General features: G+C 41.9%; 1 protein-coding gene across 3 annotated transcripts in view; it reads right to left on the reverse strand.

The window, feature by feature from the left end:
* The window catches only part of HS6ST2 (heparan sulfate 6-O-sulfotransferase 2), a 280,792-nt gene that overhangs the window by 73,238 nt on the left and 190,286 nt on the right, over nt 1–17,268 (reverse strand). The window contains exon 3 of one of the 3 annotated variants that reach the window (XM_059157785.1): nt 8,967–8,999. The exons of the other annotated variants lie outside the window; for them this stretch is intronic. Coding sequence (XP_059013768.1) covers nt 8,967–8,999 — 33 coding nt within the window. The remainder of the gene's footprint in view (nt 1–8,966; nt 9,000–17,268) is intronic. 3 annotated transcript variants of the gene reach the window in all.

Below are 17,268 nucleotides of genomic sequence, written 5' to 3' on the forward strand. Positions count from 1 at the left end.
GACTGAATTTCAAATCAGCCTCAGGAGTATTTTATTTATAAATATTTTACTAGCATTGTGAAAGAGACACTGAAGGTGCTCACATAAAAAGGAATCAATGAAGCTTGAGGAACTTTTCTGGTGGATGGTTTAATACTAGATTTTATGATCACTAAGTGTGAAATCACATGGCTCTTCACTGGGGCAGCACTGTGACCTTTGCGGAGGATCTTCACTGTACAGCTCCCATCAACCCATCCTATTCCATTTTCTCACAGTTATCAGTAACTACTTTTTGGAGCTCTCTTGGTTTATTTCACTCTTACGAATTTCAGAAAATCCTCTGTGTTTCCTGTGGAACCAGAAAGTAACTCTCATTAATTAGTCAAGAAAGGCTATTTGTGCAAAAGAGTATCATGGTGACCCCTTTCCTCTGCATGGGTTCAGAAAGGAGGCGATCATGGGAAATGTGTGTGTGAGTCAGAAGACGGCTCCGGCCTAAGGCAAAGAGTGTCCATTTCTTCCCTGTAGCTTGTATTTCTTTTCATGCAAACAAGCTGCAGTGGGCTTAAGAAACTATTTTGCCTCATGCATCATCTGTGACGTTGTCAGGTTAATTCATATGAAAAAAAAATGGTGGAAAGACTACGTACAGGCTCTTCATAAAGTCTTCTGTGCATTTCCATTTTAATACAGAAACAATCAGTAAAGGGCATTTAAAGGCCCATTTATGCCACTTTGGGATGACTCTGACATTCCATGGCTGCCCATGAACAGCCTCCTTTTAGGGCTCCTGACAAATGAGCAAGAGTTCCCAGAGAAGAGAAGGTAAACTGTGCCCTGTGGCGAGCAGAAATCAAGTCGGAAATTGTGGAAGCCATGAGAAGAAAGACCAATGTGCTGCCAAAATGCCATTTACACACGGTCTCTAGCATACCTACCACCCAAAGTATGAAAGTTTGAAAAGTTTTCAAACCACATAAGGCCTTGATGAAGGCTCTTATAATTTCAGTGTCTGGATGATGAGGCAATTCTGATTGTCTAAAAAAATCAATGGAGCAAATTGGACGATAAGCCAATGAAAGGGAAGGGGCAGAGAGCCCCATAGTGACACAGTGACAGTCATTTTTTTTTCCTAGTGCAATTTTAGGATTTCGAAGAGGGGCCATTTGCCAAGTAGGAAATATTTTAACTCTGGAAGGGGAAAGAAATAATCTAGTAATTTCTAACTTGTGAAATAGTGTTCTCCATTTTATGTGCACATAAGATCTCCAGTGAAATGTAGCTATATTACAAATGCCCCAGAGAAGACATTGAGACCAAACGCATGGAAGATATTGCAGACAAAAAAAAAAAAAAAAAAAATCTAGAATAGTGAAATAGAAAGATAAGGCAGAGGCAACAAATATACCTGGGAAAAGGATTTAAGGAACTGAGAACCTAAAATCAAAGACTTTTGCATCTTTCAATGGAGAATGAGCTCCAGCTGTAATAAAAAATGGGTATTAAAGCAATGGTGTATACGTTTGACTGTGGATCCCCAGCCTAGAGCCACAGTCTTCCCTTCAGCATTTGTTTCCAGTGAATCTTGAGTCTTGGGCTCCATTTGCAATCCAGCCACTCTCTCCTCGATGGCACCTTCTTCTATCAGTGACCCCAAACCCTCCAGATCAAAACATGCTTTACCTATTGCTAAAGGATTTCGCTCACCTTCATTGATATATTTCTTTGAGAATAATGAATTACAAGTGCTGTGAACAGAAGTAGCACCAAAGATTAAACAGCAGAAGGGAACAAAAAAGTAAGCAACCAAGAGCAGTTAGTATAGGCAACCGCCAGTCAAGGGGCCCAACAGGAGGCCGTTGACCTGGGCTCTTGTGTTGAGTCTGCCACTCACCGCGTGTACTTAGGTGAGTCCTGGTCTTGGTGGGCATCTGTTTCCTCACCTGCACAACATTACGGCCTTTTAAATTGGAGCCCTACGGGAACTCCCTCCTCACCTTTTCCCATAAGCCTCTTTTCCTCTTCTGTGTCCAAATCCTGTGACCAGAAATTATGCAGGCACTTCCTGGAGTTTCTAAGCCCTCTTGGATCCTCTTCTCCTTCACACTCCCTTGCCACAAAAATAACAGCCAGCTTTTCTCTGGGGTTTTAAGAGACAGCACTCCCCGAATCGTGCTGTATTCAGAACATGGTGGAGTGCTGGAATCAGAAGTGGAAGAGTGCCAACAGACATGAGAGTTCCAAGAGCCCTTGTAATGGTGGTGACTTCCTATCGGGTCTGCCTTCTCTGCAGCCACGCTTCCTGCTTCCCCATTTTCTCCCAAAAAGTCCAGGGCAGAAGATGCAGGAAGGTGTGGGGAAGTCAGGTAAGGCAAACCTCCCAACTTGTCCCTCAGTTCCTCACTGAGCTTCACCGAGGTGCCGGCAAAGATGGCCCAGTGATGGCTGGAAACATCCGAAGTGGCCCTCTAAGGGTTAACGTGCTTTTCCTGGCACCTGACTCAACTAGAGGGCAACACGCCTCATGTCATTTTGAAGACAATTTAACATGCCTTCCTTCATTTTAGTGGTATTTGGTTCTTTTTGAAACTTTCCTGTGGGCAAGCTGAAAAGACAGTGAACTTTCAGATATTCACATTTAAGAAGCTGACGGTTGCATCTGTGGTGTTAAATTGCTGCCCTAGCTGGCAGAGGTTAAAACAAGAAGCAATGTTTTAACTTCTTGTGACATTTACAAGAATTGTAAAGCTGCCTTTTGCCGGAAAACTTATGCTTAATCTAAGCAATTCTGATTATACTAGAAAATGTTCCTACACATCCACTTTACAAAATCACACAGACTGTTGGAAAGAAATTTTGGCCCGTGTCTCTGAAAACAACTAATTGTACCACTTTAGAGCTAGCATGAACCTTAGGGACCACAGACTTTGAACAGCGGTTTTAGAAGTGAAAAAACAGACTCATATAGACCATTTGTAGTGGTGAAGACTGGCACTTGGGTCTTCCTACTCCCAGTCCAGGGCTCTTCCCTCTGCAGAAGTGGACAAAAGCCAAATGCCACCATAATTACTAACTTTCAATGCTCGTGTTTTTCTTTTGAAGGGTAGTTTGTCTGAGTAACAAAAAATGCCTTGAGTGATCAAGTGAAATATCATTAAGGGAGTAATAAGCCCATTGACCTTCTAGGACAGGGGAGGGAGGAACCTGTCAAATTCTAATGCTGACAAGGACAAGAAAAGTCTAATAAGAGGGTATATTGGGTACTATTTCAGAACTAGGTAGGGGAAGGTAGTCCCAAGGATAGAGTACCCAGAAAGAGCAAAATCAGAATTAGTATCAAATCTACTATGAAATAGAGGAAACCAAAGGGCCCAGACAAAGTAATAGTGAGGTCTGTACAACATGGACATAGGCAAAGAGCAAAATTCAGCCAGATCACTCCTTACCCATCCCATCATCATCCATCCACTTTGCTTTATTTTCTTCATGGCACTTATCTCTCTCTGAGATTAGCATATTCATTTACTTGTATACTTGTTTATTTTCAGTTTCCCTCCAACATACGTTGTATACCCCTTAAGAAACACAAGAACAGTAAGGCACCTGGGTAGCTTAGTCAGTTAAGTGTCCAACTCTTGATCTAAGCTCAGGTGCTTGATTTTGGGATCATGAGTTCAAGCCCCACATTGGGCTCCATGCTGGGCATGGAGCCTACTTTAAAAAAGAAAGAAAGAAAGAAGGAAAGAAAGAAAGAAAGAAAGAAAGAAAGAAAGAAAGAAAGAAAGAAAGAAAGACAGACAAGGATAGGGACTGTGTCTGTCTTATTGTCCCCAGTGCCTAGAATAGTGCTTAAACATGAAGTACTCAGCAGATGCATACTGAATGAATAAATATGATCAAGGTAAAAGAAGTCAGACTATGGTTGATACAAATGACAAGAACAAAGACATCCAAGACTATAAATTCAAGTATGGTTTTATTATTCTTACTTTTAATCACAAGGGAAGTATACCAATGTTTCTAACTACTTTAGAGCAAAAATAAAAAAAATAACACCAGGCAATATATGCAGCATTATTATAAGAGTTTCCAAAGGCAAGAGGTGCTGATGTAATTCCCATAACAAGAACTCTGGGGGCATCAGAGTAGGTTTTCAGGATTACAGATGCCACAAGGATCTTGGGAATTAAGAATGATCATGAAGCAGACATTAAAATTGACAACTGGGACTAAGAACACTTGGATTTAAGACTTGCAAACAAAAGGAAAAGGTCAAGCTAAATTTCAGAAGAGGAGACTGGGGTACACCATGAAGGCCAAGATCTCACCCGCTGACAGAGCCCATTACAATTTGGATGCTAAGATGGCCTCTGAAGACTCCATGGGGTGGTAACTCAACTAGAAGGATGTCAGTAATTTTAGGAATGGGGTCATCCTTCTTCAAAAGGAATACTGTTCCCTGTGCTGAAGCTACAAGCTGGCTCAGTAGTTGCTGTGAGAACAGCTCATTTACGAAGAATTCTACAAAGAATTACAAAGAATACAATAAGAATTAACCAGAATTTGTCTATCCCTTTGCTCTACATAAATTTTAGAGTTCAACACAATCATTCTTACTCTGGCCTGAAACACTGAAAGCTAGCTAGAAATGTAAAACCCCAAAGTAATTCAGTATTTACCAAATTTAAAGGAAGTAATCAATTCCTAATTCGAATTTATGCATGTTCTTTCCCCACTTTAGCATTGTCTTATTTCCCTTAAGTTCCTCTTTGTTCATTAAGATTGTCCGCAAGGTTATAGTCATCGAACAGTCTGTCACATGCTGCAGATAGTTCTAGACCAAATTCAACTCTCAGTGTACTTGCATATATCTAAAGAAAAATGTATTATGAAGTTAAGACAGATGCTTTATATGTTCTATATTCACAGTCCCATTGGTCCACAGACAGCATGGCCTCTACCACGTATTCAATAAATACTTTCAGAATGAATCAAAGAAAAAAAAATATCTACCTTCTGATAGAATTATGTTCACCCATTCAAAAATTTTGGGCCCATCTGACCCAACGTGTGTGTACCTATCTAGGCATGCACGTGCTCTCCAAATTCCCACATGCTCATCCTTCGGGTTGAATACATTATCCTTCCTCCTGGCGTGCGTGTCTGTGTAACAATACCCTGAAGCTAGATTAACCATAAAAATCATCTCTAGAAAGATATTTTTAATTAACATTTCCCTCAAACATGCCAGCCTTCCAGCACCTAAAAATTGAACTCAATCTTCATTAGGGAAGCTGTTCCCTTATCCCTAGAAAACATTTACTTTTAAAGTTTGAGCTGCAGTTTACATCTCCAAGTTCATTGTAACAGAAAGACACAGTTACCTTGTCTCGCTTTCCTTGGAAAATGCATTTTGAACCACTTTCTTAACCTAGACTCCTTTCACATCTGCTGGAACTAATGTGCAGGCCTTCTTCCGTGTTTTCAACTCTTCCTGCTTCTTGAAGCTAGATTCCCCCATCCGTACTCCTGAATCAGGATGACAAAAGCCAGACTACACTTGCCTCCTAGGATATCCTGCCCTGGAGATGCTCAGCAGGCAATTGGAAATTGGAGTTAGCCTGGAGCTCCAGAACGAGTTAAAGATTGGAGAGGTCAATTTGGGAATCATTAGTGTAGAGGTGAAAGGTGAAGCCATGTGGGGAGATGAAGTTACCCAGAATGAGAACAGAGCAAGAGAAGAGAAGCAGATCAATGACAGGACCTTGGAAATGGCTCCATTTAAACACATGAGTGGGGAGGGAGAGGCTGTGTGAGTGTGTGTGTTTGTGTGTGTGTGCACGCGCTTCTAAAAGAAATCCCAACAAAGGAAACTTAAGAAGCATTGAGAAGAAGAGAGGTGAACCAAGATAAATGATGAATGCTTTCGGGCTAGAGAAGATGTGCAAAAACACCAGAAACTTCAAAGAGTTCAAGAAGACTGAGGCCACAGAAGAAGCCAGAAGATTTGGAAACATGGTGGTCAAAAATGACTATTAGGAAAGCAGACTTCCAATGTCGTTCTTGTGGACTTCGTGTGCCCACTTGCGGATGTGGTTAAGTGTATATGTGTGTACCCCAAAGACTGTACTGTGTCTGCAAGACAATGGTGGTAATAACCACTACCACGTACTGATGGCTTATAACCTGCCAAGAACAGTGCCAGGTGCTTGATAGGCCTGATCTCAACTTAATTTTTGCAACAAAGCTATAAAGTGATTACATTTTACATGTACAGAATCTGACGGGCCACGGAAGTTAAATAAGTTATGCACGGTCACACTTGTGAGAAAGTGGCAGCATCAGGACTTGACCGGGGGACAGACTGACTTTAAAGGCACTGGAGTGACGCTTGCACCATGCTGACGTGAGCTGGGTCCTCTGTGCACCAGGAGGAAAGAGCAGAGAGTGGTTGACGGTCTCCCATTGCCAGGTGCTTTGACGTCCCTTCATACATATACAGTCAACACGATGGCTATGTTTAGGGTAACCTTACGGAGGCATATTTTTAAAAAATCTGATCCAGCTTTTTAGAAAAGAATCTGAAGCCATAGGATTCTAAAGCATCCTGTTATCATTTAAATGTATTTGCTATAATAGCTCCCAATGGTTCAAACGTTGAAAAAAAAAGTGGGGGGCATCATTGATTCGATGGTTGTTCCTGACATCGAAATGATTGACAGTCCAACTCCTTTGAAAAGTGAAGGAATTTGACAGGTGATCTAAAGGTCTCCTCCAGCCTCGAGCTTTTGTGATTCTCATGGGTGTGTCTCATGCCAATAATTTTAAAGATATGGAGTATGGAGTGTGGAATGGAATGTCAAATGCAGCAGCAGAACTGGTTGGTATGTCAGCACCCTTTTCTTCCTTAAATGCATAGAGGCCAACAGTTAAAATCTTATAAAAATCATCTTTGGTTGTTCGAACTGTTGATTGCTAATTTAAACAGACACTTGGAAACTCCACCACAGAATGATACACTGAAAATCCAGCCAAATCATTTGCTTACAAGCAACTGCAGACCTTATAATATGGCTGGCTGTAGGAAAAAGAGAGAGAGAGAGTGACACTCTGGCAATTAATGTTTTTGCTGTCTATAGAAAAACAAATGAGGTTCTGGTGTGAAACAATTAGTATCACTGTTAATTGTGCATGTGTGTAGCAATAATACAAGACATTTGGGATGGCTTCCACTGATTGTTCCCTTCTTTCCCTGGATTACAGAATCCATTCAGACAACTAAATAATAGCAAGCATTTATGCAAATTGTTAATTATGAGGCAGAGATCATCATAATCTTGTATATTTCTCAAACTGCATGTGCAGTGGGGATTACCAAATGAATCGTTACTTTATTATTTTACTAGTGGCTGAAAAATATCCTAGCCTTGCAAATGGTTTTCATGTATCATTCAGCCCACCAGCATTAAAAATGGCCCCAGTGACATTTACCAAAGCTGTTTCTTCTCCATCTCCCCATCTATACCTTTCTTCCTTTCTCATAAACAAAGAGTAGGCATCAATTGCTTTGACAATGACTTCTAGTCAAACTCATCAGAGCCATAATCAAAACAGAGCACATCAAGATTCACTCTGTGATACAGCAAAACCGGTAGAGATACGTGCTTCTATCATGCAGTAAATTTTAAAGAAAAATGAAAACAAAATTCTCAACATTTCCCCCATTAAAGCAATTCCTGGGATAATAGACTGTATGTTATTGGCCATTATCTCACTGATCATCTACTCTCTGACTTTACAGATAAGGAAATCAGGGCTCAAAGCAGAGATGGGGCTTAAGCAGTCACCCCACTATAATCTTTAAATGCCCTCCCATACTCATATTGTGTGACTAGGGGTCTATGTGGGTCAATACCATTTATCCCAAGGAACTGCAATCTGACCACAGAATTAAAGACTGAATTTACTATTCTCAGCTGTTGAATCCACCAAGGCCCTAATGAGAATATGGAAGCTCAGCTCCTGAAAGCCAAACTGGGCATTTAAGAAGTGGTGCATCAATTCTATCTGAATGAGAATCAGCCCCTTGTGGAGGAATCCCAAGGCTACCACTTTTGCTCCCTAACCCTTTAGGCCAGGGAGTATTAGGATGGGAATTCAGTGGACTGGAAGAGAAAGCAAAGACAATGGTAAATATTTCTGGTGCCAACAAACCTGTAATAGTCCAAATATAGCACTGGTGAGCATCATGATCTTAGAAACCTGCATGCCAAGCAACTAGTGCACACATTGACAAGCTAGCTAATGATTCTCACTACCCTCTTTAGCCCTGGTTGCGATATGAGGGTACTGCGAAGGTGCTGCTGTTCTGGAGTGTTCTTGAACATTTGTGTTCTGCATCCCTGCAGTTACGAACTTTGCTGTGTTTGGTTAGAATTTGCTCTGCTGCAGAGTTCTTGTCATAAAGGCCCCTCACCTCTAGGGTTACTCTACATTGCAAGGCTCCATATTTACACACTTTTAAAGCCCTGATGTTTTCAAATAATTGATTTTTTTCCCTCGATGAAATGCTGACCTAGTTGTTTCCTAAACCACCAACCAGCCTAGTGACAGGCAGGCATGCCTGAAACACAGAGAAAAACACTTTGTCGATGGTGGCGTGTTCTTCGCAAAAACTACCATGTCATCTTATTTCAGCAAAGAGAAAAAGGAGCTAATGACCCACTGCCCGACTGTCTGGGGTGCTGGCCCTGAGCATCCATCCCACTTCTGCACTGGGTCAGCTTTACAGACCTGAAACTACATGCCTGGCTTGTTTCAGCTGATTTAAACTTAAAAAAAAAAAAAAAAAAGCCCGGGAAAGAATTTGTCCAAGCCAAAACCAAACTATTCATTGTACTGCAATCAAACCAATAATTGATTCTAAAGTCTGTTTGTTCTAGCTTACTGGGGTTCAGTTAAACTAAAAATACATTTTCACTTACCTTGCTGCATCTAGAATCTGAAAAATCCTCCACCTGTTAAAGGAACAGTAAAACCAGGTGCTAGCAAGAACTTGGTCAGAGAGGAGTTAAAATAATAAACATTTGCCATTTTGCTTTGCTAGTGTGTTATTTTTCCAGTTTCCCAAACCACAAGGAAACAACTCATGGATGACTCCTCCACTTTGTTCCCTATGTGCTCCTCCCCAGGAGTGGGGGATTAGGAATCAGGGGACTCATATGGGCAAGACAATGCGAGAGCCAGACCTCTGGCAGGCTATTGGCTGAAGATGATCTGTCACTCGGTCATGCTCTTTCCTTACCCTTTCCCTCAAGTGATGGCGATCTAAGTGAAACACAAAGGTCAATAAACCAAAAACCAAACAGAACCAAATGCTATGGCATCACTAACATGGAAACGCCTGATGAAAACGACCTAGGAGGAATTTCTGATATTTTTTTGATATCATCAGTCATATATGAAACACAGATAGCCGAAGGAAAAGAATGATTAGACTTTGCTGACGCTCTTCGAAAAGATGAAAACTCAAAGTGCACACACAGTGATACATAAATCATCCCTCCAGTCCCTTTCCCCAAATGCAAGTCATCCACCAAAGTAAGCAATGTTTCTCCATGCAAAAAAAAAAAAAAAAAAAAAAAATAGTCTTAGCTGTTTTCTTAATATACATCTTAAGAGTTACAAAATGCTAATTCTATTACATGAATTTCTGATATTAGCAGGGAATGAGAATGTGTGCATGGGTCAATTGTTAATTTAAGGGTTCAAGTGGACTCAAATTAGCCTTTCATTGTATATTAAGCCAGGACGAGGAGTATCACAATATAATAACACATTTGTGCCCAAAGCAAGTTATATAGCCTGTACATTTTCATGGGACAAGCACTTCTTCACATTGGGTATGTCTGAAGCCTCTAGAAGTAAGCTAAGAAAGACTTTTAATTGCTTGGCCAGCAGCAGAGCTTTTGCCTCATTATTTGAGAATTAGTGTAAGACTCTTAACATCAGTTCCTGGATAAGGCCCTCTTCCCTGGTTAGGTGAGTTGTTAAGACTATGGGAAAAACTAATGTTATGAGAAACAAGTGATGTAGTTGGTGAGCTTGACAAAAGCTCTGGTAGACAAGACACACCCATTAGCTGACTTACCATCCAGGGCCCGATGTGCTCTTCTTCCATTCCAGCCGCAAGAAAGAAGTAATCTAGAATGTTCTGAGCTACCCCATGACCTAGTTTCCCTAAACAGTGAAAAAAGGCTAAGACCTCTTTCACTGCACTCAGCCTCATGAACATAAAGTAACACAACTTTGGGTGAAAAATTAAAAAAAAAAATGACAAAAAACACAAACAAACAAACCATTAAGGTGTATATTGATTCTCAGTACTAGGAAATTCCAAAGTCAAATAGGTAGCACATTCCAGAACCATAATTTTCATTCTACTGCACTAATAGAAATCCTCAAATAATAGAAGTATGCACATAATTGATTTATATGGGAACTGGACCACATTTAACTCGATCAGGGCAACTATTATCTCTTGAGATTTAAAAAAAAATTCTATGTAAATTTCTCAACTGCCTATGAAAGTTTGCCTGATGATTGCACTGAGAAGACTTTTGGAAGTTCACTGCCTTACCTGAGAATCCAGGTTGCCAGAAGTGGAATATTCAAGGGTGATCCAAAAAGACGTTACAGGTGCATCAACCAGAAGGGTGGGCAGTCATCAGAAGTGAATCAAAGGTCATGGGGAGAAAAGGTGGAGAAAAAAAAAAAAAGGAAAAGCATATTGATTAGAAAAAATGAATTAACTTTATGAACCCATTTTAAACTCACACATACACTCTTTGGGAATGTTCTTGAAGGGAATCTTTTGTTTATTTTTTGGGAATGTTCTTGAAGGGAATCTTTTGTTTATTTTTTTAAAGATTTTATTTATTTATTTGACACAGAGAGAGAGAGAGAGACAGTGTGTGCACAAGCAGGCAGAGCAGCAGGCAGAGGGAGAGGGAGAAGCAGGCTCCCCACTGAGCAAGGAGCCCTATGCGGGACTTAATCCCAGGATCCTGGGATCATGACCTGAGCCGAAGGCAGCCGTTTAACTGTCTGAGTCACCCAGGCGTTTGAAGGGAATCTTTTGAAAGGGCTCTTAAAAAAAAAGATTGGTTGGGGCGCCTGGGTGGCTTAGTGGGTTAAGCCACTGCCTTCGGCTCAGGTCATGATCTCAGGGTCCTGGGATGGAGTCCCACATCGGGCTCTCTGCTCAGCAGGGAGCCTGCTTCCCTCTCTCTCTCTTTGCCTGCCTCTCCATCTACTTGTGATTTCTCTCTGTCAAATAAATAAATAAAATCTTTAAAAAAAAAAAAGATTGATTGATGGATTGATTTTAGAGAGAGAGATTGGGAGAGGGAGAGAGAGAGCAGACAGTGTGAGTGGAGGAGGGGCAAAGGGAGGGAAGGAGGAAATCTCAAGCCCACTCTGCTAAGCATAGAGCCCAAGACCCCAAGGCTCGATCCCAGGACCCTGAGATCAGGACTGGAGCTGAAATCCAGTCAGATGCTTAACTGACTGAGCCACCAAGGTGCCCCTAAAAGGGCTCTTTAAATAAAAAGAAGAGGTAATTATATAACGTGACAGAGATGCTAGATATCTCTACAATGGCAATCATATTACAGTATACATGGCTGTATTAAATGAACACAGTACATCTCAAATATTGTATGTCAAATACATTTACTAAACAAATCACAAACAAGTTTGGTGTTTCCCATGTGTCAGACATTATTATAGGGGTTGAGGATGCAGCAGCAGTGACTAGAACAGACACAAATCCCTGCCTTCAGGAAATTTATAATCTCATGGAAGATTTTTTTTTTAAGCCATCTTTGCGGACAAAAGTTCCACAGAAATGTACTGTATGTTATTAGCCTTAGAAAAGTTTCTCCCCCATTTTATGTCTTTATTTATGTACAAAGAACATATCCAATGGCATCAGATTCAACAACTGAATTAGAAAGAATTCTCTTTTTGATGGGAGGGGCTGCCATTATTTGCATTAGCAAATTTGCCTTGTGGAAGTCCACCCCCCAACATAAGGCTGAAATACTTCTTTACAGCTGGGCCATTTTTTGTCCTTAGAACTCCCCATGCTTGCATTTGGCAATGCTGTAAAAACACGAAGAGTTTTTCTCACTGTATGCTGTGGTGTTCTATGACAGCTAGCCTGGGTGGCACTCTGAGATCGGGCTCATCACCCCTCGGCATGTCATGTCCTAGGACAGCAGGTGGTGGACAAAAGGAGTTCTCATGACCATGACCCAGATAGAGTCTTCACTGGATAGACAAGAAGCAACAAAGAGTAACCACCTCGGGGCTGGGGTTTGAGAAGATGTGACTAAATATTCCTCAAGTAACAGCTACGGCCTAAATGTCAAATTAACAAGGAAAGGAAAAGACGAAAATGAAGGGGATACATATAATCATTGGAAAAATGGGAACTGGGGGAGACGCAGGGGCCATGGAAATCCACATGGTGATTCATGCTAACTGGAAACCTCCAATGGTAACACCAGCCCCCTGGCCTTTATATTCTCAGGGTAGATGCCCAGGGCTTCAGAAACTTAAAAAAAAATTAATAAAGCTATCTATTCACTTTGATATTAAGGATCCAAATGAAGATGTAGAAAACTTTCGAAAGCTGTAAAAATCTGAGATCCCTGGCCTGAACATCAGGATACCTGGTTTCTAAATCCTAGTTTTACCAAACACTCCTTTGATCATGGGCAAAAGTCTCTTCTGCAATTCTCTAATAGTTTCATCATTTATTTTGGCGCCAAATCTGTTAAGAATACAGCAATCTCTAGTCCTTTTCTTGCTGCAACATGCTATTAGGAGTTAAGAGAGAGCCCAACATTCTAAGAGCCCAGAGCCCAGCATTCTGAGCCGATGCATAAATGGGAATATGGCCGAAACAGTAATAGCCGTGTTGAAATGCAGCTGATCATCATTCTGTCCAGGGAAACAGCTTTGTTTATGTGAAATATACAATGGCCACTTCTTTAGGATAGAAAAGTTACACAAGGAAACTTAATTGAAAATCTAATTGATGCACAACTGACCCCCCCATTTCTCTTTCTGCTTATGCAGCTTCTTCATCTGCCAGGATCCTGGGCTGTTGGTGATTGCTGTCAATCTCAGCAGAAAGATCCACACACTCCCAGATAAAGGCTACACAGATGCTCCGATTTTGCAAAGGGTAGTTTGGAGGAAAAAAAAAAAAAAAAAAAACATACCGACATTGTTTTGGTCTGATTGCAAATCTGTGGTGGATAATACACTCTGTAGGAACCAATTACCTATCCCTGTGGCAGAGCTGCCAAGCAAATGGTCCATTCACCCACTCTAGTTTCTAACACTGGATTGGTTTTCTCACCCTCTTGACAGCCCCCATACCATGAGTTGCTGGGCCCCTGATTTCCCACCTTTTGCCCCATTTAGGATGCCTCCCCCAATCCTGGGTGTGATCTGGGTTTGCTTTGCTCAGTTACCCTCCACCTCCGTGCAGACCTTGGGCTACATCCTCATTTGGTCTTTGAAGGTCAAATACAGTATATCCTAGTGAAAAAAAAAGCTTACTCTGCAAGCTATATTGGGTTCCCTAAATGGGAAAGGGGCCCATGGCCAAAAGGCCCCAGGCAAAGGATTCCTGTTCAAACTGGTGAGGGGGTGAGGGTAGAAATGGAGAAGACGGGGAAAGGCTCCAGTGCTTCTTAAGGCCCTAGGCAAAAAAGCTACTTGTCTTCGTTCCTTGAGTTAAAATGCTTGGCCTCAACTTTTGCTTACACACAAGCCTGAGACATGGTGAGGGACCACAGAATAAGTGCACAGACTGGGTTCGAGTCTGGTTGCATGACCCTGCCAAGGTGCATTAAGCTCCCAGCCTTGACTCCCACACCTGCAAAATGGGGACAAGTATTGTGCCCACACCAGTGATGACATTCAACATACTGAACAACCAGTATGGCAAGGGGCTGGTCCAACAGAGCAGAAAGCACCTGAAAATAACCTGTATAGAAAGGCCAATGTAAGGATTAGAAGGCATCAGGCATGGAATTCAGTAGAGCAGAGCAGGGGGTCCATAGACAGGACTCAAGAACTCTGATGCATGATTATTTTCATCTGGGGAAGAGACAAGTCAGAAAATGGTCCAGAAGCATAGGAATTTATGGCAGACCAGTGTCAGGAATCCCAACCCCCGTCACTACGCCGTCTTGTTACATCTTGTTATTCTGGGAACAGAACCGGCTTTTCAAACCAAGTGTCCAATGACACCTACAGGTAAAAGGCCAGGTTTCCTGGGTCTGTCTTGACTGCTCCTTCCACAGAGTCCTCTTCCTCCAAGATACTAAACCTGGCTTCCAGGACCATTTTCCTGGCCTACATTCTCTTCCAGTTGACAAGGATTTCAATCTTATCCTTGGCCTTTGGGCAACAGTATTGACTACAGAGTCTTCCAGAACCACAGAAATGACCTTTTAATGATTCAGTCTCCAGTCCTAGAACATTTAGAAATGACCCATTTTTAAAAAGAGGTGTTTATTTATTTTAGAGAGAGAAAAAAGAGAGCATAAGCAGGAGGGGCCAAGGAAGAAGGACAGAGAACCCCAAACAGAACTCCACGCTGAGCACGTTTCGGGGCTCAATCCCACGACCTTGAGATCACAACCTGGGCTGAAACCAAGAGTTGGATGCTCAACCGACTGCGCCATCCTAGGTGCCCCGAGAGGACACATTTTTGATAAGGATTGGTCCCTTCCATTTATACCACCTCAATGCAATACATACAACATGCAATATATGACACATGTATGTGTCATATATATATTAATACATATATAATATATATGATAGAGCTATTCTAGCTCTATCAAAAACACTTTGGTTAATAGCCACTGGTCTCTTATTCCCTGGAGTCACTGTGGGTGGGGAAAGGTACTGGCAGCACAAGGTAAGAGAAAGAGGCATGGACTAAAAGTCAAAAAGCTGTCCCCATGACAACTCTGTTGTGTGATCCTTGGCAAGGGCCTCCTCCCACAGGAAAGATGGCTCTCCGTTTCCTTGTCTACACAGTAAAAGTGCTGGACTAAGTGCTTTCCCAAAGGCCCCTGTTCATTATAACACTTTAAGACTTTATAAGGAATTTGACTCAGTCGGGAACATTCCAAGGAAGTATAGCCTGGGCTCTTACAGAGGCCTAGAGAGAAACACTCTTGAGTGGTTCTTAGAAACTCTGAGACCAAAGGCAGACTGGACTAGTTTGTCTTCAGGGGCCCCTTCTTCCCATCAGATCACCAGACCACCCACTGGCTCCTCAGAAAACTGCACAAGGGCACGCCAGAGTGATTCTGGCCAGTGCCCAGCGCACAAGACAGGAATCACCTACCTCACTTGGGTGTAATAAGCCAATTTTTGGAGGGCGGGCGCTAAAGATGGCTTAAATGTGGTAACTAAGGCTATATTTGGACTGGGCAGTAAACCTAAAAAAAAAGTAGCTAACATGGGCATCTGAGCCCTTTGGGCTGGCCAATCCTTTGGGTCCCATCTCTACTGAGAGCATGGATTACTTTCTATCCCATGGTTAGATTTAGATCACAAGTAGCCAATAAATAAATGACAGTGGAAATTCTTCCTGTGATCATCTACCCCAGACTTTGAGCCACTGAAGGATGACTTTGGGTAATCTTGTTGGGACCACTGGTGTCTCAGGGGCAGGGACTTGCCACAGATCACAGAACACATGGGTGGCAGAGCCAAGAGCGGGCCCAAGCCTCTGGGTCCGTCCTCTGGGAGCGCATTCCCCACCCCCAGGTCCACTGAGCACCACCACCTGGGGACAGCCGGCAAGCAGGCATCCACACTACACTCCAGACCCAAGCACACAACCATGAACCCCCTCGAGGATGTTAAATTCTTCTTTTTCAGTGGCTGTTAAATTGTAAACACATTTTCCTAAACTGCTCTCTCGTGTTCTGTTTTCTGCCTAGAGGCACTTTTATCGCATCACGTGGTGATAATCAGTGATTCTTACATTCTTTTCATTTGAGAAATAATGCCTAATACCTGGGTCTTGCATTGCCAAAAATACCAATCACATTTGGGAAACAAAGTGGATCTGATGAGGAAGATTGTTAAAACAGGCTTTTCAAAATAGTGTTTTCTCTGCTGTTGGCCAGCCAGTCCGTCCTAAGATAGGATGTTTTCTCCTTTGTTCCTTGTCTACAGCTCCTTACAGAACAGGCCCCCTCACCCCACCCCAACCTTCGCCCGCCAGTATGTAGTAAAAATTCTCCTATTTTGGCATCATAAGAGTGCCCTCTAGTGCTGATCTAATTAAGAATCTGGAGACCCAGGGATTCCTGTTTGGGTGGGAGATGGGTTTAACTATTCATCTGTCCTTGGCTATGTCACAATATATTCTTTCTGAAGGAATCTCTAAAGCACCTACTTGACAATTTAGTCTTGCAAAGAGCAGGGAAAGGAATGTTTTGCCACTGAACAAACTAAACAAAATATCTGTCCCACCCCCCCCAAAAATGGAAGGCCATCAAAGAAAATCTGGCTTGTTCTCCGTCCTGAAAAGCATTCATACTCATGATGTCTGAATTATAAAATAAGGTGCACAAAGCCTGACTCCATCAATTGAAAGTTGACAGCAATTTTTCAATGTGTTTTAGAATTCTCCAGGTGATGCAAACACCTGCATTTGTATGGAAGTTTCCAGCAATGCATTTCCTCAATTTGATCACATATATACTTTGTCTTTGAAGGAAAGACAGACCGTTAAGAATCTCTTAGAGATTTTGGTATTAATAAGGGCCTGAAAAGGTTTCATTTCGAATAGAAATATAAATGTACGTATGTGCGTGTTGCTCATTTTGTCTCATTTTGTTTCCATATTTCAGATTTCTAGAAGGTCTACAGTGAAAGCTAGTGCAGCGCTGGTTCAAATCGGCAGGGAAGATTTCCACTCTACCTTTTACATTCAGCTCCATAAGGGGCTACTATTCTACTGAACCCCACGTATTTTATGCTGACACACACAAAGGATGGCAAGATGCCAACGCAAGATACAACTGCTTTGTTCATATTGTAGCATGTTTAAAATACACACCATGAAAAAGTCCCTAAGGAGTAATGATTTAACAAGTGCAAAACTAAGGATCGAGATCATTCTCGGGAAATACTCAACTGAGTCACTAATGGGATCAGAATGTAGAGAGACAGGTG

This window comes from Mustela lutreola, chromosome X (assembly GCF_030435805.1).
Source record: "Mustela lutreola isolate mMusLut2 chromosome X, mMusLut2.pri, whole genome shotgun sequence".
NCBI classification, from domain to species: Eukaryota; Metazoa; Chordata; class Mammalia; order Carnivora; family Mustelidae; genus Mustela; species Mustela lutreola.